At 36.3% G+C, this 20251-nt stretch overlaps 1 protein-coding gene across 5 annotated transcripts in view; it reads left to right on the forward strand.

Moving 5' to 3' along the window:
* Positions 1-20251, forward strand: part of RELN (reelin) — a 494784-nt gene that overhangs the window by 234774 nt on the left and 239759 nt on the right. For all 5 annotated transcript variants that reach the window (XM_028118604.2, XM_028118612.2, XM_088018691.1 and 2 more), the window contains exons 6-7: positions 570-648; positions 18102-18198. In XM_028118604.2, coding sequence (XP_027974405.2) covers positions 570-648; positions 18102-18198 — 176 coding nt within the window. The remainder of the gene's footprint in view (positions 1-569; positions 649-18101; positions 18199-20251) is intronic.

Below are 20251 nucleotides of genomic sequence, written 5' to 3' on the forward strand. Positions count from 1 at the left end.
ATTTCTCCAGTGCAGCTCTGAGGGGAAAAAGTTGCTAACAATTTGCAACACATTAAATTTTTAAAAAATGAGTGAATATAGGGAATGAGAGAAAATGAGCCAGGGCAAGAGGGATAGTAGGAAAGAGAAGAGGAAATGGGTTAAACACCAGCCATGTTAGCCGACGGTAAATAGCCAGAATGTTCCATCTCCTTCTATGCTGTAAAGTGAGTTAACACTGAATCTTTTCTGGGCATATGGAGCTATGGGAAGCAAATCTTGCATGACCCCTCTTTGTAGGTTAGTACTGACCTTGGCCTTCCTGCCTCTTCTGGCTGGTGAGGATTTGGTAGGGTTTCTCTTTCGGGACTCTGGTTTTCCGACTTCTGTGTGTCTAAACAGCAGAAACTTTACCCTTTCCCTTTGTAGTTTAGGGGCAAAACAAGTACAATATAATCAACTGCTCATTTTAAATTCAGCTTTAATTTGAAATATTGTTATTCCTCATAAAGGCAGCACATTGACACTTCTGTGTAGCTAAATCTATTGTGTAGTGTAACTTTTTTCTAAGTATTTTATTTTTCTTTTAGCTGAAGTACATAGCGACAGCATTATCCTACGAGATGACTTTGACTCCTACCACCAACTAGAGTTGAATCCAAATATATGGTAAGTTACAGGAATATGCCTCACTTCGGTTTGTTTGTTTAATGCAAAAAAAAAAAATGATGCTGACCTCTCCCTTGGAGCTTACATAACATTAAATTGCTTGCTAGCACTAAGGGATCAGAGAGAGTTGTAAGTTGTTCAACTAGGAAACTGGGCTTAATGTAGACTGCATGATGTCCAGTTCATGACTTCTTTAAGAGCTTCATCTAGGGGCCATCTCAAAGCCATGTGTATGGTTAGATTTTTTTTTCAGTTGTACAAGTTCTTTATGTAGAAAAAACTATGCTTTAACGTGTCTAATAATTGCATTTATGCTGAGCAAAAGAAGGGAAATGGTTATCTGAAATGACAGGTGATTTGAGTCATACTTCCAACTAATTTCTAAGTTATTGGGTCATGTCATTATTTATACTCCAGTTTCTCCTTTGAAAGTAGCTTAGGTGCAACTCCATGGGATATTTGAGAGCAAAGAAATAATTAACCAAGCTCATTCATTAAAAACTCATTGAATACATAAATGGATGCATGGATTTGTTGCCAATTTGTTGTATTTTTGCTGACTGGAGAAATAGGTCTATCAACCTAGAGCTATAATCAATCTGTGTAATTTCAGAGAATGTCTGAATGTGGATTTTCTATGATACTGAATGTTTTTGTATGTACAATCAAAAGTTCAAGATAAATTTGAAGCTCTAATTTAAACTTTCAAGTTGCAACCAAAATCCAAACAATGCTCAAGGCTAGAAAGAAAGTGAAAAATACTGATTCAAATGATATATGCTCTGCTATGTCTATTGCAGCATTATTTACAAGAAACAAGATATGGAAGTAACCTAAATGTTGATAGGTGAATGGATAAGGAAGGCGGGGATGTGTGTGTGTGTGTGTGTGTGTGTGTGTGTGTGTGTGTGAGATACAATATTACACAGCCATAACAAAGGTTGAGATCTGGCCATTTGCAACAACCTGGATGGACCTAGAAGGTATTACGCTAAGGGAAATAAGTCAGATTGAGAAAGATAAATACCATGTGATTTCACACTTATGTGGAATCTAAAAAATGAAACAAATGAATAAACAAATCATAAACAAATAAAAATCAGAATCAGACCTATAAGTACAGAGAACAAACCGATGGATGCCAGAGGGAAGGGGGGGATGGGCAAAATGGGTGCAGGGGAGTGGGAGATACGGGCTTCCAGTTATAGAATGGGAATAAACGGTACAGCACAGGGAATATAGTCAACGATATTGTAATAGCATTGTATGGTGACAGACGGTAGCTACGCTCGTGATGAGCAGAACAGTACACATACGAAGCTGAAGCACTATGTTGTACACCTGACATTAATGTAACATTATGTGTCCACTATACTCAAATTTAAAAATTAAAAAAAGGCTAGAATTCCATCCTCAAATGTCAGCATATGATATTCATGTCTGTTTTTCTTTATTTTCACTGTTCAACAAATATTAAGCAATAATCACTTTATGTATACAGTAAGTTAAAAAGAGATAGAGTTCCTTCTCCCAAGTAGCTTATATTTAGTAGAGGATATACTAAGAACATATTTTTAAAAACCTTATAATCCAGGATAGAAATTCTTAAGTATAATAGAGGGGTACAAATAACACACATACGTACTGTCCTTCCAAAAAAAAAAGACGACTCTGGTGGGATTTTCTTGGAGAAAGTGGTCTTTGACCCTGAGTGTTGAAGATGACATATAGAGAGGGCTGGTGTTTCAGTACTAGATGGAGGAACTTCTGTCTTTTTTAGAAAGAAGTACCGATCTACATACTATCCAGTAAAAATCAGACTGCAGAGTCATAAAGTCTCATAATTTGTATGCCATTTAAGATATTATATCAATAAAATTTCACTTCCCTGTGAACATATCCTAAATACAAACTTCTTAAAATAAATTGAAAAGCTTTATTAGGAAGAGGCCAACGAAACTTTCTAAGCACTGCCTGTACCCAGGAAAGGTTCTCTCCTCCTCCTGACATTTGGGGTTTTATATTCCATTAACATGGATGTTATCAGATGATTTGTTTCTTTCAAGGCAAGTTCATTTCTGTCAAGCTAATTCATTGTCTTCACTGAGTTTTCTTGACAGATACAAAATGTGACTTTTATGCGGTTCAAATTCTCTTGTTTTTGAAATCAATAAAACGTGATTGATTTTGCTTCACCCGTTTTCATGACTGATCCGATATATGCTTCCTTGACCAAAGTTATGGATTTTGTGTCCCTTTCACTTAAGCTAAGGTTTTTCCCACTTGAAAAACAAAAACACCTTTTATTAACTTTAAAAAGCCACGTACTTCTGTTTTCTATCAAATATGCTTCAGAGTAATTTTACTTTAACCCTTATTGCCCACAGTCTCCTTCCCGTAGCCCCTTTAAGATTAAAAAGAAAAGCCCCAGCTATGAACCTCTCATCCTTTGGGAGATGACTTTGTTGAGCAAAAGGTGGCAGAGGTTCTGATGTCAGGCATGTCTCGTCTGACTCTCGAGCTCGCCACGGGCCGGCAGAGTACCTTGAGAAAAGCGAGAAGCTTCCTTTACCACGCTGAGCCCGTCTCCTGGTCAGTAGAAGTGAGACGAAGACCGTTTTTACAGCATTGTTCTAGTTTGATGAGCCTGCAAAGGTCTGGCGCCACAGCTGGCATTGTAGGTGCTCGGTAAAGGTGCTTTCTTCCCCTCTTCTCTTCTCTCTCTCTCTCCTGCCCTACCTGTTCCCCTTCCCTCCTTCTCTTCTCTCCTTCTTTCTTTCTCTGTCCCTCCCTCACCTCTCCTCTCCCTCCTTCCCTCTCTCCCTTCCTGTCTTCCTCCTGTGCTGGACTTGTGCATTGTTCTCCTCGCCTGCTCTAAGCCCACAAATGACCCCAAATCATTATTAGTTTAAAAATCATCAACCAGTTTATTTAAGCGAGTCCTCAAATCTTCCCTCTTTGCGTTTGGATGAAAAACGGACATCAGAGTAAAGTAACGAAGCTCTACTTTATTTTGGAACTCTGTAGACTTGACTCTCCTGAAATCTGTTTTCTTGGAACACATACTGGCATGTGAGTTTTGCTCTTTATTGTCTTGTCTTTGATTCTCTTCACCCCCGAAGAATTAGAAATCACTGGGCAACTCTGACAGTGTGGGAAGGAGAAAACCTTGGGGCCGACTCTGGAAATCTGGGCCCCCCACCACATACAACAGAGGGTCTGGGGCTCGGCTTCTGGCCAAATTCCCGTGACTAAATACATCATCAGAGAATTTGCCACAAGAGAAAAATGTACTGGTTTTATAAGCATGTTTCTGCCCTCGGGTTTGAAAATCATCATATGTGTTATTTAATTTGTAATTTTTAAGGACAAGCTAAAGGAGAAATGTCTGTGCGGTGAGGGAGAGGAGGAGCCGTTTAAAAATTGATCGCTCACAACTTATTTGCTTCCATTAACTTCATCTAATAAAATCAAATTTTTTTTCACTCCATTACCTGTACTTTTTGATGGCCAAGTTTATTATCTCATGTACAAATTACTGTACCTAAAAAACAAGGAACATAAAACAATATGACTGTTACTATGAATGAACATAACATCCCAGTTACTATTCCAAGTGTTTGGCAGCAGTTGGAAGAGAACCAAGAAACTTTTTTTCCATCAATTCAGCATTGAATGTCCTGTCTGTCTACTTAGTTTAAATATTAGATTTCATTGAAAAATTAATAAATGTACTTGGCAAAAAGTCCAATAATATTAAAAAACAAATGACAAAAATAAGCCTTCCTCCCACACTACACCTATATTCCCTTCCTCCAGGGGCAACAACTGTTAGTTTCTTCCAGTCCTTCCAGAAAGTGTTTATGCTTACACAAATGTAAATTCTCTCCACAAACTTGGGCATCAGAGAAATAAAACTTATTTTATTCTTTCATAACCCAACTTAATTTCTTTTTATTGTCCCCCTCGTACCAGTGGTGAAAACTTAATTTCAGTCACCTTTGGCTCACCCTCTCCCATTTTCTGATGCTGTAACAAAGTTTCAGAGGATTTATTGCTGCAAAGCCAGGGGTGGTATGAAGATGTGCCTCTGGTCTCCTAGGCATCTGTCCCTGCAGTTACCCATGGTGTCTCCCTGTCTCGTCTTTGGTGACTGATCCACACAGACAGCTTTTGTCCTTGTCATAACCATCCCTTCAGGGCATGGCTCTGTTTTGATGACGGCTTGAGGGCAAGGAAACTGTTCTGCTGCTCCTGGATCTGGGCCATGGGCATCTTGGCGATGCTTTGCTCTGGTTTACACAGCTAGGGTCCTTCTACCTCTCTGAAATGAGGAGCATAGAGTCCTTCTGCTCTTTGTTCCCCAAATACCTCTGCTAGTAAAGCGGCACTGTATCCCCCCACCCCAGGCACTTCTCATTGCTTTGTTTGAATGAGAGATGACAAGTCAAGTTACAAATGAAAAGAACAACAAAAACCCCCTTAGGGGAATATAGTGGGGGCTCAGGCTTGTTGGGAGTGAGGCTTCTCTACTTCTCCTTTCCCTGATGTTGGACCGCAGGTCTCCCTCTACACCGCAGTGGTAACTTCACCGATTTGAATGTGCCACTGCCTGCAAGGGGGCGAGACCAGTACCAATTTATCAGCACTGCAGACAACTCTCCAGTATCATATGATTGTGTTATATGATGGAAGGGATCATGAGTGTCTTTTTCATAGAGAGACAATCTTCCAACCTCCAAAAAAGAGGAGGTGACTGGGCGCCCGGGTGGCTCAGTCGGTTAAGTGTCTGCCTTTGGCTCAGGTCATGTTCCAGGGTCCTGGGATCGAGTCCTGCATCAGGCTCCCTGCTCAGCAGGGAGTCTGCTTCTCCCTCTCCCTCTACTCCTCCACCCCCTGCTCGAGCTCTCTCTCTCTTTTGCTTACTCTCTCTCTCAAGTAAATAATGTCTTAAAAAAAAAAAAAGGGAAGTGAGAAGAAACCCTCATGTAATTAAAGTTAGAAGAAATTAAGGACTTACAAATAAGTTTTATCTCATTAACATTTCACTTAAGCATCTACTACTTGTACATCAACTATACTTTCATAGTTCCTTTTTATAAATTAAACTATTTTCGTATGATATAAGCACTGCCCGTATTTCATATGAATGGAGCACAATTTTGATTTTGTTTTATTAAAAGGAAACATAACTAATTGCCCCAAACTGGGAGCATCCCAGGTACCCATCAGCAGGACAATAGATAAACAGTGATATATCCACACAATGGAATACTATTCAGCAATTAAAAGGAATGAATTGTTGATAGTTGAAACAGCACGGTTTAATCTCAAAAACTCTATGTTGAATGAAAGAAGCCAGACCCAAAATAGTTCTTTTTTTTTAAAGATTTTATTTATTTATTTAATCTTAACTATGTGGTTCCACTTCAATGAAATCTAGAATAGGCTAAAATTATCTAAAGTGCTAGAAATTAGATTAGTGATTGTTTCCGGGATAGGAGATTGACTGGGAAGGGCAGGGGGAGCTTTCTGGGGTTAACAAATATGTTATATATATCTTAGGGGCCTGGGTTACATAGATGTGTGCACTTGTCAAAGCAGGAGGTCTATATATTTCACCGTGTGCAAATTTACCTCAATTAAAAAATTTAGCAATAATAAGAAAATGAGAAAAAAATAAGAAAGAGGAGGCATTATTGATTCATAACTTGCAGTTATGAAGAGTTCAGAGAGAAAGAGGGTTAGAGGAACTAAAAAGTGAATGATTTCTGAAAAACGACTTAAGTTTTCTTAAGAAGTGTCTTTATCCTCCATGCAATTACAAAGTCAAGCAGGAGTCCTTGTTTCGCTTAACAGATTATCCCTTTAATGCTTGTTTTCTGAAGATCACAGAAGGCATTTTGAGCTGTAATATCACTAGGCTCTGATGTTCTAGTGGGAAACATGGGACTGTTAGAAAACATGATGATAAATGGCAACCTGACAACAACAGATGTTTTCCCTCCAGCACAATAATAATAGCAGAGATGTCCTTTTCAGCAGAGACCAGGGAAGAACAGGAGTCAGTCCTTAGAAGAAGCATCTTAGATGAGTAAGTTGTGTTGCCGACAGGGATATGAGATATCAAGAAGAAAGACGCAAACGAAGTTGTCTCGGATCCTCTGATACATGAAGACCTCTGCCCATGGGTTTATCATACAGAAAGCCCCTCAGGTTGTAGCTAAGGAAGCTAAAGCCATGGGTGGCATTGTGTAAGATTGCCTGAATCAAGAAAATACTAGAACACTTCCATTTGTATCTGTAAATGATCATACTACAGGACCAGCGAAAGGGAGATCACAGACTCTGCTGCATCTGATAGTCTCTTGAAAATACTAATTTATTGGAGCAATTATTCTCAAATAGAGCAAAAACATGGGTGATTTGGCTTATCACAATTTATTTTCTTTGAGAAAAAGAACTGTCTGAACAAAGACTATAAAAAAACAGAGGTTTTAGGATGAGGGGGTGAGTTTTTCTAGCTGGAGCTTTATTCAGTGATTAAAAGCTTAGCACATAAGAGAAAACAAGTCAAGCAAGCAGTAAAATAACTTCATAGTTCATTGTTATTTGTTGGACCCCCCCCGCCAAGAAAAAACAAAAACAGAGAGGACCCCACTTAGTAGCCAGGTGTGAGAAACACAATGTAAGTGGTTTCCAAGAAATCAGAAAAAAAAAAAGTTAGACCGATGAATGGTGTCACTGGGAAGGAAACTGGATAAAAGTCCATCCACTTTGCTCAAGGTCCAGCAGGCTCAGGGGCAGTAAGACAGCACTGGGTGAAGGGGGTACTAGCCACGGACACCAAGGTCTCTATGGCACTGCTGAAGGCTTTCCAGGAGACTTTGTTGGTCATGATGATCACATAGAAGACATATGACCTCATAGACTTACCCAGTGTAACACAGAGCCCAAACCTTACATTTTTTTTTCAAGAGCAGGTGACCAAGGGAGATCATGAATATGTGAGAACAGTCAGGCAAAATAAATCTTTTCTCTGATGACATACCTTTGCCAGAACCTCTAATATATCCGTATATTTGTGAGTTAGGAAATTATAATTTGATGTTTTTTTTAGAGTTTAATGGTCCAATAGTCTGATCTTATGTGCATCCTCTACTTTTTCTCTCGCTTCCACACTCTTGACTTCTTCACCTCTTCCCACTCTTTCTCGCTCTTTCTTCTCTTTTGTTAATCACTTTTTCTTTTATTACAAAATTCTCCTCTAGCCTTCCTCTCCTGCTTCCTCGCCCTCCTTCCTCTTCTTTTCCTACCATGATGTCATTGCTCTGGGGAAAAGCTTCATCTACAATAGAAAGGTTAACCAGGAGGTGTCCTACCAATAAAATAAGGTGTGAATCTTGAGGCTTATTATTTCCTTCTTTAATCTCTATTTTAGATGACAGAAGTAAGAGCTCACTCAATGGAATTAAATGTCAAGTACATTTGAAACAAGGGAGAAAATATTTCTTCAAGCAGCATGTAGTGGAATTCACCATAGTAGGAGGTCAGAATATTGCATGCAGTAGTAGGGTATTAGAAGGGTTATTTTCAACCCAAATAATATTTGTCATTGTACCTGTTAACAAAGGAGAGATCAAAATTTAAAACTCCCTAGTGAAATAAAAAGAGCTCTCTTAGCTTCCTCAGTGAGAAGTAATGAGGATGAGCCGTAAATGGGGTTTGTCATTTTCACATTGAGGGCATGTGTTAGCTTCTTAAAAAAAAAAAAAAAGGCATGACATCGTTGAAGGTGATATTATTCTCAGTCTTATGGAGTGAACTTTCCTTGCTGTTTTTCTAAAAATATTCTACATTTACAAAGAGAATAGGGTTTTTTTTTTTAAGCTTAATCTTTCACAGGAAAATAGTTATGCCCTCTTCATTATGAAACGTTGTCTCTTTAGTATAAAATGTGGTCAAAAGTTGAATCTTCTGGTTGTTGAGGTTTTAATGGAAAGTACCAGGAGCTTTGGTGTCTCCAGAGGAAGTCAGCTGACTGCCTAGCTACCAAATGGCCCTCAGGGTCCCATTTACTTTGGTGGATTCACCAGTCCCTGATCTGTCCTTGCCTTGCAGACTCACACATCAGATTTTGTCAGACATGCTGTGTGAGCGGTTCCTGAGAGAAAAGTCCTGTTATCCTTGCGGTCAAGAGATTTTTCTTTTCTTTTCCCTTTTCCATTTTAAAATACTTTTTCTATTCAGTACACATATTAAGATTATTTTAATATCTCCATTCAGAAATGCTGGTACATCCACAATTCTGGTTCATAGAATGCTGGATTTTTCTTTGAAGCTGAGTCCCAGACACTGACTTTTTCAGAGGCAATAAATTCTGGAGAGATAATCCGATGTCCTCGATCTTGGGGACAAATGACATGTATCTCAAATGAGAATTTGATGATAACTGATTGTCAGTGAGTTTCCAGGTGATTAACTTGTCTCAGCAGAATGACTGACTAAAGGCTGAGTGATTTCACTCTGCTCTAAAAAGAAGAATGAGCCATGTAATTAGACTGCTCTTGAGAAAATAATATTTCAATTATTTATTTATTGTTATGAGGATGATGTCACCAACAACCATTCATAAATCTCCTGTTGTGTGAAGGAGCCCAATTTTCTCATTAATTCTCCTCCTCTTTCCTGCATCCTAAAAGTCCTAAAAAGTGAGTTACTGCATTACATGGGGGCCGCATCCTCCAGGGACATTTCACTTCAGCTTCCTCTGTGCCTACTGAACGGGTAGTTGGCATGTTTTCCAGCCTAATAATTTTTCAATCAGGATTGAAAACTTAATTATACCTTCAGAGGTATACTCTACAGCATAAATGCACATCACATATAATTCTTTATCCCAGACAAACACAGCAACCTAAATAATAAAAAACAAAGAGAATTGACACCAAATAACAAGTTTCAAATTGCCAAGGAGCTTGTTATAGTGAAAAACAAAACCTTGGTTCAAAGCATTTCTTTTTTTCTCTTTTACTTTTATGTTTATGGTTTGACCCTAGATGTGTTGGTCAACAAGTACCCGCCTTTATGTTTACTGATTCTTTTATGTTTCTGTGAGTGAAAAAAGAAGTGTGATAGTCTATGTATAAAATTGTGATGAATTATCTGGGTGCCTGGATGGCTCAAATGGTTAAGTGTCTGCCTTCAGCTCAGGTCATGATCCCAGGGTCCTGGGATCAAGTCCCGCATCGGGCTTCCTGCCCCTTGGGGAGCCTGCTTCTCCCTCTGCTTCCCTCTCTCTTTCTCTCTCTCTCTCTCTCTCTCTCTGTCTGTCTCTCATGAATAAATAAATAAAATCTAATAAAAAATAAAATAAAATTGTGATGAATTATCTAAGGTTGTACATAAGCAAAAGAATATTGAATTTGATGATGTACTTCAGTCAAATTCATTCTTAACATTTCCTGTGATGTCTATGATATTTTTCTTATTTTTGTACATCTTCATAACAAAATCCTTTTACCAAATAAAAAAAAAACTTTTAAGAAAAGTCATCGTAGCTTTTCAAAATAAACTCTGATAGTAAAAAGAATGACAAACATTTTTCTTAAGTGCACATTGTTTCTAGAGAATTAGAGTTCTTTCCTCTTGCTGACTGTGTTAGAGTGGCCTGGGAAGAATGTTGGACAGGGAGTCAGGGAACCTGAATTCTAGTCCTGTTCTATCATTTGTAAAATGAGGATGTGACTCAGTGATATTTCAGATGCCCTCTAACTTGAACGTGCAATGATCTGTAAACCCTAGTAATAGATAAGCTTCAGGTGGAACCTAAGCAGATGATAAATGGGTTCAGAGAGGGCTTAATAGATTCAGGCTTTGCATGGTCTTTGGGGATAGCAAGCATTTACCTTAAATTGTCTTTTAATCACACTGTTCGTGGCAGAATATATTTTGAGGTATGCGGTTCATATGATGCCTCATGGTATTTGTCAGATTTTTATGTTCTGTTTTTCATAGTGGGAAAAGGGAAAAGAAGGGGGAAGTTTTCTTAGATTAGGGGAATATTCAGGGTTACTTTAACTATTAGGCAGAGAAGCAATTCATTTCTAATCCTTAGCCTGGGAGGTCACATTCCTTTTTAAATTGAAAAAAAAAAGTCTGTTTAACTGGATTATTTAAAACTTCCTTCTTCCCACCAATCTCTGAAGAATATGCTACCTGACTTTACAAAGCCGGTCATTTTCCTGAGAAAATTCAATTGTTAGGCCACAGTTTAAATGTTTGTTTACATCTGTAGGTTTTCAAAACTTACCTTCTCTTTCTGACGTGTGTCACTTTTTCTTGTCCTTTGTACTGTCTGGTCTCCATTAAGATCATTGTTTCGTGATGAAATTATGGTGTCTTTTCCTTTCTGATAATGGCATTCCTATGCATAGTATTACAATGCTTCACTTTATAGAAAAAATATAAGGAATGTCATGTTATAGATTCATTATTAGGAAAGTCACCTTGATGAGCAACACAAGATTTTTAGGAACCAAAATGAACCCACTGCCAATAATCATGGAAAAGGAAGAGGAGATAAGCTCAGACTGCTACACACTGAAAGGTCATGATGATGGTTAGAGCTCTCCAGAAACCAGACTAAAGGCAATATGATTGATTGTTCCCTTGGGATCCATTCTTGGACCTCTTCTTTTCTCACTTTGTAAGATCCTTTCCTCTCTCCTGACCCCCATGCACTCCTGTGATTTCAACCATACATCTTAAACTGTCGTTATCAGTGATGATCTCCTTTCTCTGAAGTTCAGGTACATGTAACCATTGTCAGCTGGTCGTCTCCAGTTATGGGCAGAACCAGAGAGCAGTCAGTTTCCAAGCCCTGTAATTCTCTAGGGTTGTGGTGTCCAGTAATGGCAGCCACTAGTCACATAAGCTGTTGAGCACTTGAAATGTGGCTAGTCTGGATTGAGATGTGCTATAAGTATAAAGTACACCCCACAATTTGAAGACTTAGTATGAAAAAAGAATGTAAGCTATGTCATTAATAATTTTCCATTAACTACATGTTAAAATATAATTTGAATATATTGAGTTAAATAAAATATTATTAAAACTAATTTCACCTGTTTCTTTTTACTTTTTTTTTTAAGATCTTATTTATTTTAGTGAGAGAGAGAGCGTGCATGGACTGGGGGAGGGGCAGAGCGAGAGAAGGAGAGAATCTCAAGCAGACTCCACGCTGAGTGTGGAGCCCGGTGCAGGGCTTGATCTCACGACCCTGAGATAATGACCTCAGCCAAAATCAAGAGTTGGATGCTTAACCAACTGTGCCACCCAAGCACCCCCCTTTTTACTTTTAAATGTAGCTGTTAGAAAGTTGAAAATTACATATGTGGCTTACATTATGTTTCTATTGAATAAGAATACTCTAGAAAGTGCCCACTTTTCTCCATCTCTACCTTATTTCAAGGCACTGTCACATCTTACTTGTGTTACATCAGTAGTCCTGGTTTTTTCTACTTCAAATGCATCATTTGCTAGAGTAATTTTACTGAAAGTTGGATTTGTATCATGACTTTGGAAATAGAATGAGAGTTTTAATCCCACTTCTTTAATTTATAAGGTGTATAACCTTGGACAGTCATTTCATATTTCTAAATCTCAGTTTTAACATCCTCTCAATGGGGATTAAAAATGGAGGGAGGGGGTTTTATATGAATTTATTGAGACATTGTTTGTAGAACTAGTAGCATAACACCTATCACTTTGTAAATGGCGCACGAGGCCTTCCATGAACTGGTTCCCACTTTCCAGTGCCATCCTTTGCCACCCTTCTGTATGTACCAGTGTGGTTGCAGTCATACTAGCTCACTAAAGTGGCAGTTCTACTTGTGTGTCATAATCTCTGTGTTCTTTGTGCCCTATCACACCCTCACCTTTCTTCCTTGCTTAAATAACTCCCAGTTCTCATTCAGGACCAGATCTGGGACCACCTCCTTTGAGAACTTTCCGTTCCGTCCTCCGTCTGAGTTAGGTGCCATCATAGCCAGTACATACTCCTGTTATAAGGAGTGAGGAGCTATGGAAAATGTGATGGGCATTGGAGTTAGCGGGCCCGGGGCCAAATTGCAACTCTGTCATCTTTGCAGCTGGGTGACAGGCAAATGTTTAACTTCTCTGAAGCTCAGTTTTCTTATCAGTAGAACGAGGACACTGACAACGGTCTTATAGAGAGGTTGAGAAATTTACATGGGCTTTAGAATATCTGGCACATAAAAGAAGGCCATAAACAGTTACACCATTGCATTGGCACCCTATATTGTAATTGTGTGCTTGTTTCTCTGCTTTTTCTGAAAATGATGCTGTTTTATTGGTCTTTGTACCAGTAAAGCTCACCACAGTGCCTATAGGTCCTTAATACAAGTTTGTTAATTATATGAATGAATTAATGAATGATGAATGAATAAATAACACATTGGCAGCCAAGAGTCTGTTGGATTTGGCCACCCAGAGGCATGGGCATTCAGGATAAATTATAATAATTTCTCAGACTGAGAAATTCAAGCAAAGGACATTTAAAAGACGTTGGTAGAAAGTTGATGGATTTGTTCCATCAATCCTTGTTGAAGCCATCGTTCTTCCAAGTAGCAGCAGCCCAGTGAGTGATTCTAAATACATGGTAATTCTAAATCTTTAAGTTCAACAGGGTACCAATGACTTTATAAATTTTATTTCAAGTTTCTGGATCTATATAGCACAATGAAGAAGAAAAAGGTGTGGAAGGCTTGTTGAGCCAAGTGGGGAGAAGGGCTGTTATCTGTTTGCTTTTTCTTATGTTTAACTTCTGTTATCTTACAAAATCAAAATCAAAATCAAACGCATCACACGTCTGTTATCTAATCACTGGTTCCTTAATGCCAGACTGTAGGCCATCTATGTTAAAATCACCCTGAAACAATATACAGACTTCTAGGTTGCACCTGAATCCCATTTCATAAAAGCTGTAGGGAAGGGCGTGTGTTACTTTTCTGATATACAGTTGATTTGGAAAGTGATGATCAATATTTGTAGGTAGAATGATGATTGCTGTGGGAATTCAAACCTCAAGCCTCAGACTTCGTATCATCAGTGATGCTTCTGTTATTAATTAATTAGCCTGTTTATCTTATATTTTTAAAATTGAAGTATAGTTGACATAATATTATATTAGTTTCCAGTGTACAACATACTTATTTGACATTTATAGACATTATGAAATGCATCACCATGATAAGTATAGTTACCATCTGTCACCATATAAAATTATTGCAGCAGTATTGACTATACCCCCTAGGCTGTATCTTATATGCCTGTGACTTATTTATTTTATAACTAGGAGTTTGTAACTTTCAATTCCCTTCACTTATTTATATCATTCCTCCTCCACCCCATGGCAACCACAGCTCTGTTTATTTATGAATCTCTTTCTGTTTGTTTCTATTTTTTTTTAGATTCCACATGTAAGTGAAATTATATGGTCTTTGTCTTTCTCTGTCTGACTTATTTCCGTTACAACAATACCCTCTAGGTCCATCTATGTGGTCACAAATGGCTAGATTTCATTCTTTTTTATGGCTGAGTATTATTCCTGTGTGTGTGTATGTGTGTTTGTGTGTGTGTGTGTGTATCACATCTTCTTTATCCATTTATCTATTGATAGATACTTAGATTGCTTCCGAATCTTTGGCATTGTGAATAATGCTGCCATAAACATAGTGGTGCATTTATCTTTTTCGGTTAATATTTTTTGAGTTAATATTTTTGTTTTTTGGGGAAAATATCCAGAAGTAGAATTACTAGTTTGTGTGGTATTTCTTTTTTTAATTTTTTGAGAAACCTCCGTACCATTTTCCATTGAGACTGAACCAATTTACATTCCCACCAACAGTGCACAGTGGTTCTCTTTTCTCCACAAACAATTGTTATTTCTTGTCTTTTTGATTAGCTATTCTGACAGATGTGAGGGTGATATCTCTTTTCGGTTTTGATTTGCATTTCCCTGATGATTCGTGATATTGAGCATCTTTTCATACATCTGTTGTCCCTCTCTATGTCTTCTTTGGAAAAATGTCTGTTCATATCCTCTGCCCATTTTTAATTGTATTATTTAGTTTTTTGGTGTTGAGTTGTATAAGTTTTTATATATTTTGGACATTTTCCCCTTATCAGATGTATCATTTGCAAAGATTTTCTTCTGTTCACTTGGTTGCCTTTTTGTTTTGTTGATGGTTTCCTTTGCTGTGAAAAAGCTTTTTAGTTTGATGTAGTCCCAGTAGTTTGTTTTTGCTTTTGTTGCCTTTGCCTAAGGAGACAGATCCAAAAAAATATTGCTAAGCCCATGTCCAAGAGTTTACTGCATATGTTTTTTTTTAGGACTTTTATGATTTCAGGTCTCACATTTAGGTTTTTAATCAATTTTAAGTTTATTTTTGTATATGATGTAAGAAAGTGACCTAGTTTCATTCTTTGCGTGTAGCTGTCCAGTTTTCCCAGCACCATTTGTTGAAAAGACTGTCTTTTCCCCATTGCGTATTATTGCCCCCATTGTCACAGATTAATTGACCATATAAGTATGGATTTATTTCTGGGCTTTCTATTTTGTTCTATTGATCTCTGTATCTGTTTCTGTATTAGTATCATATTGTTTTGATTAGTATATCTTGAATTTTGGAATTGTGATACCTCCAGCTTTGTTCTTCTTCCTCAACAATGCTTTGGCTTTTTGGAGTCTTTTGTGATTCCATATAAATTTTAGGATTATTTCTTCTAGTTCTGTGTAAAATGCTATTGGCATTTTGATAGGGATTGCATTGAATCTATAGATTTCTTTGGTTAGTACGTACATTTTAACGATATTTATTTTTCCAATTCATGAGCATAGCATATCTTCCCATTTATTTGTGTCATCTTCAGTTTCTTTCATAAATATTTTATAGTTTTCAGAGTTCAGGTCTTTCACCTTCTTGGTTAAACTTATTCCTAGGTATTTTATTCTTTTTGATGTAATAGTAAATGGGATTATTTTATTTTATTCTTTTTGTTGCAATTGTAAGTAGAATTATTTTCTTAATTCTCTTTCTGCTAGTTTGTTATTAGTGTATAGAAATGCAATGGATTTCTGTATATTAATTTTGTATCCTGCAATTTTACTGAATTAATTTATTGGTTCTAATAGTTTTTTGGTAGTCTTTAAGGTTTTCTGTATATAGTATCATGTTATCTGCAAAAGATGACAGTTTTACTTCTTCCTTACCAATTTGGGTGCCTTTTTTTTTTCCTTGTCTGATTACTGTGGGTAGGATTCCTAGTATTATGTTGAATAAAAGTGGCAAGAGTGGGCATCCTTGTCTTGTTTTTGATCTTAGAGGAAAATCTTCCAGCTTTTCACCAACAACGAAGATTTTAGTTTACAGTCACTGAAGGAAAATGGCAGATAGTCATTGTGAGGGTTGAACATTTTTAAAATTTTTCTCTTTCAAAGTTGATGTTTCTCTCAAGCCATTTCACAATGACCTGGAGGCCAAATAATCCTCACCTATCACTAAGTAAGAACCCCACTAAAATTTTTGTGTTACTTCTGTACTTTTATCACAATCACATTCCTGGAAAACATTAATGTACAATTTAAAGATAGAAAAAGTGTAATAAGAAATTCATGTAATAGGTTCTCTGTGGGGAAAAAACCTAGTATACCAGTTCTAGATGAAAATGGTGAAAATTTATAATAAAATATAATTTATAATTATATATAATATATTAATATTATTATTATAGCTAACACACTAACACATCATGTTAGCCTTGTGCAGGTCCTATTCTAAGATCTCAACCTTTAATAACAGTACTGTTTATGAAGTTTTCTTATATTCCTTCATTCAACAGATATTTGTGGAATACAACATGTCAGGCATAAAACCGTGATCCGTTTATCACCTTTATGAAGCTACTATTATGTCTTTTCTAATGTCAAAGATTTTTTTTAGAATTTTGCTCACAGTAATTGGGAGAAGGTTTAAATCTCCTACTAAGATTTGTGATGCTATGAGTACTGGCATTTTAAATTTCATATCAGAAATTGTTCTCTGTTTATTCTAAAAAAAAAAAATCAAAGGTTCTTGACATTATTGATCTGCTTATGGGAACACAGCTCAAAAGAATAATACCAATCACTTAATCCATGCAATTCACATGTAGGAAATACTTAACATTTATTTGCTAAGTTTTCACTTATTTACTGTGCTTCTGCTTCTTGGCTTTATGGGATATCTGGTATCTTTTTACACTTTTGTCTTCTTCCTCCTTGAATGGGAATTCCTACTCCCTCTTTCTCTGAAATTAGCAAATAGTTGAAAGGGTGAAACACGGTAATCTCCAAAACAAAGGGCATGCTGCCCTTTCCACAATGTTTGGCCCCTAGAATGTGAAACTCTGAAAACGTCCTTTCTGCATGAAATATAGCTCTCATGTGGTCTGAGGTTCAGACAGAGGAAACATGGATTATCTATCTACATGTTAGGTATGTAATGATTGTAGGTTGAGATGTCACCATGCAGAGCACTGTGTTACTGTAAATATGCAAAGTCAAATCCAGAATTTTCGTACCTTCAATTTCTACTAAAAACATGGATAAATTTATATTTGAGATTCTGTCCTAAGATTGTATTGACTACTTCATTTTAAAGTAGTAAAAAAATAGCTAATTAAATTATTTGCAAGGTTAATGTATCAACTCAGTATCCAAAATTTGCTTGATTTAGAATTTGTTTATATTTCATATTAATATGTAAATTAAATATAATCTGATTCCATTATTTTTAGCATGGTATATTTTATAGACATTCAGATTTATTTGAAGACAGTAATTTTAAACATTTATGCTTATAACAACTCAAAAGAAAATTAAAATTGGTAAAACATATTGTGTTTTCAGAGATACAAGTTTTAGTTCATTACCTAAGTGTGTATTACTTTGTTTGACGTTAATATTTGCAAACATCCTTGATTGGATATGGTATATATTATATGTAATTACTAATAAAAACAACCATCTGCCATTATTAAGTGCCTACTAGGAGATTGGTTCTGTACTCTGTGTTTCATGCACTCTCTTGTTTAATCCTCAGGTGAGATTTAGGTCAGTATTATCCTCATTGTACAGGTGAGAAGACCAAAACTTTGGGAGATTAAGTAACTTGCCCACCACTGCGAGTGACCAAAAGAGCAGGGATTTTAGTTCAAGCCTTCCTGGTTTCATGTTGCAGAAACATGTCACAATACAAAAAAATATATAACCTTCCCCAAAATGTTGATTTGAACCGATTAACAGTAACTTACATCTTTCCTTACCTGAGCAATAAACCACTTTGTGCTACTTAATTCTCAGGCTGGGGGTGCGTTCTCTGTTCTCACAGGGTTGAATGTAACAACTGTGAGACTGGAGAACAGTGTGGTGCAATTATGCATGGCAATGCTGTCACCTTCTGTGAGCCATATGGTCCGAGAGAATTGGTAAGTACATGCTATTTATGTACATTATTCCAGATACACTGTCTTTATGGAGATTTTGCCAACAAAAGATTCTTTTATGCTCTTATAAGTCATATGAAAACTCGCAGCATTGTTTATATTATGAATCCTATTACAAACATCTCAAAATGGGAAACAGTGGTTTTATAGTTTATTTTCAAAAGTAAAAATAAAAAATTCAGTAATAAAATGGGCAGCATCAATGGGTACACATGGTGCATCATTATGATTAGATGGCTTTTTAAAAATATGGGTATAAAATCACTTGCATATAAAAATATGGGTATGACATACATGTAACATAGATGACACACATATGTGTGTCTATCATATGTAAATAATTTATGGCTTTCTAAATTCTTGTATAAAGCTTTACTTTTACCTGTCTTATATTCTCTTTGCAAGCCAAAAATGTTAGACAAGCAACTTTATGACATTATTTTAAAACTTTGTGTCCCAACCACAGAGGAAGTTTACTGAATCTTTTTTAAGAAGTGAAAGTGCACTGAATAAACTAGTTTTGAACAAATTTTGGTTTATGCCAAATTGTTTAGGAGCATGTTACTTTCCTTTAATTTAGACTGATTAGACTTTGCCTGCCGAAGAGAAGTTCTTGCATCATATGTAAAATGAAACATGAGCATTCTAAATTAAAAGCAATGAAACCACTAGCCATCGGCATGCAGTTAATGAGCCTTTTGTTGTTACTTGGTTCTGGCAGAAAGATTACATTTCACATTCTTGAAAAAGGATATAAAAGCAATTGTTATATTATACTCCTGGCTCAATTTGTTTGCAGGAAGTGTTCTACTCAGAGCGCCTCTTATAACGCTTTGCTTTTCTGATTTTCAGCTGGAGCTTTAGCGCTTCTAACAGGTTGTATTTTTCACCCCTACAAAACACATTGTGTTTCAAATTCATTAACTTTAAAAGTGGCCAGAAGACGGGCTTCCACAATACAAAGGGGAGAAAAACTAGCTAGGCAATTAGAAGAAGATTTAGTTATCAAAGTGAAAGTCAATTAATTTTTATAACATGGTTCTTATTTTATGCTGCTTGAATACTCCTTTCATGGCAATGGATACATTTAATTTATTAAAGATAGGAGCTGCAGAACATTGATAAATTAAAGAATTTTTAGCTGAAATTAGAACACAAACAGAATTAATTGGATGCAAATTAAAATAATAGATGTTCATAATTCAAGTCACACAAGGTGTTATAATATTCCTGCAGACAAATGTGACTGTGGTAGTGAAGTTCTTCTTGAAAAAATAGATTTGCTAGTGCATTTTAAATAATGTACCATGACTGAATGAATTAGCTGTAAACCTTTAAACAAAATAAAATTTTACTATAGTTAATTGAGCTTAGAATAAATGCCTTTTTAAGAATGTTCTCCCATTTGGTAATATTTCTGGAGATGCTTAGCAAGTTCTTTTTTGTTTCTACCGATAAATAAGAAATAAACATCTCTAAGAATATAATGCTAGAATTCTTACTTCTACAGTTTCTAAACTAAAAACTGAAGTATCTAGTTTATTTGACCCATGTATATTTTAATCCTGATTGTTTTCACTATTCCTCAGTTTATTGAGCATTAGAGTTTATGTACCTAATGGGCTAGTTTTGAATTGTATTATATAATTAATGTGAGATTAGCCTTTCAAGTAAAAAAGAAAATACTTGAAATAATTTTCTTCATCCAAGGAAGAAAAAAAAAAGACTTGTAGATTTATATTCCCATCATAAGTACAAAGGATTGTGTTGTGGACTCCAAGGGACTAGAATGAAGATACATTAATAAAGACAGGGATGACATCCACATTTTACACACTAGCAACTTCTAATTTTCAACAATTTTTATAGTGTGTTGGTGTCCCAGGAGCAAAAATATATATTGTACCCAAGTTGTGTTTACAGAAGACAGATCAACCAAATGAAAAGGAAGGAATTCAGTTGTCAGTTAACATGCTATTATGTTCGCTAAAATTCAAATATTTGCTTGGTACTCAAGACTGAATACAGTCAAAAC

The sequence above is a fragment of the Eumetopias jubatus genome, unplaced genomic scaffold, assembly GCF_037043125.1.
Source record: "Eumetopias jubatus isolate StellerSeaLion01/CBP00866 unplaced genomic scaffold, mEumJub1_p1.0 scaffold_14, whole genome shotgun sequence".
NCBI lineage: Eukaryota > Metazoa > Chordata > Mammalia > Carnivora > Otariidae > Eumetopias > Eumetopias jubatus.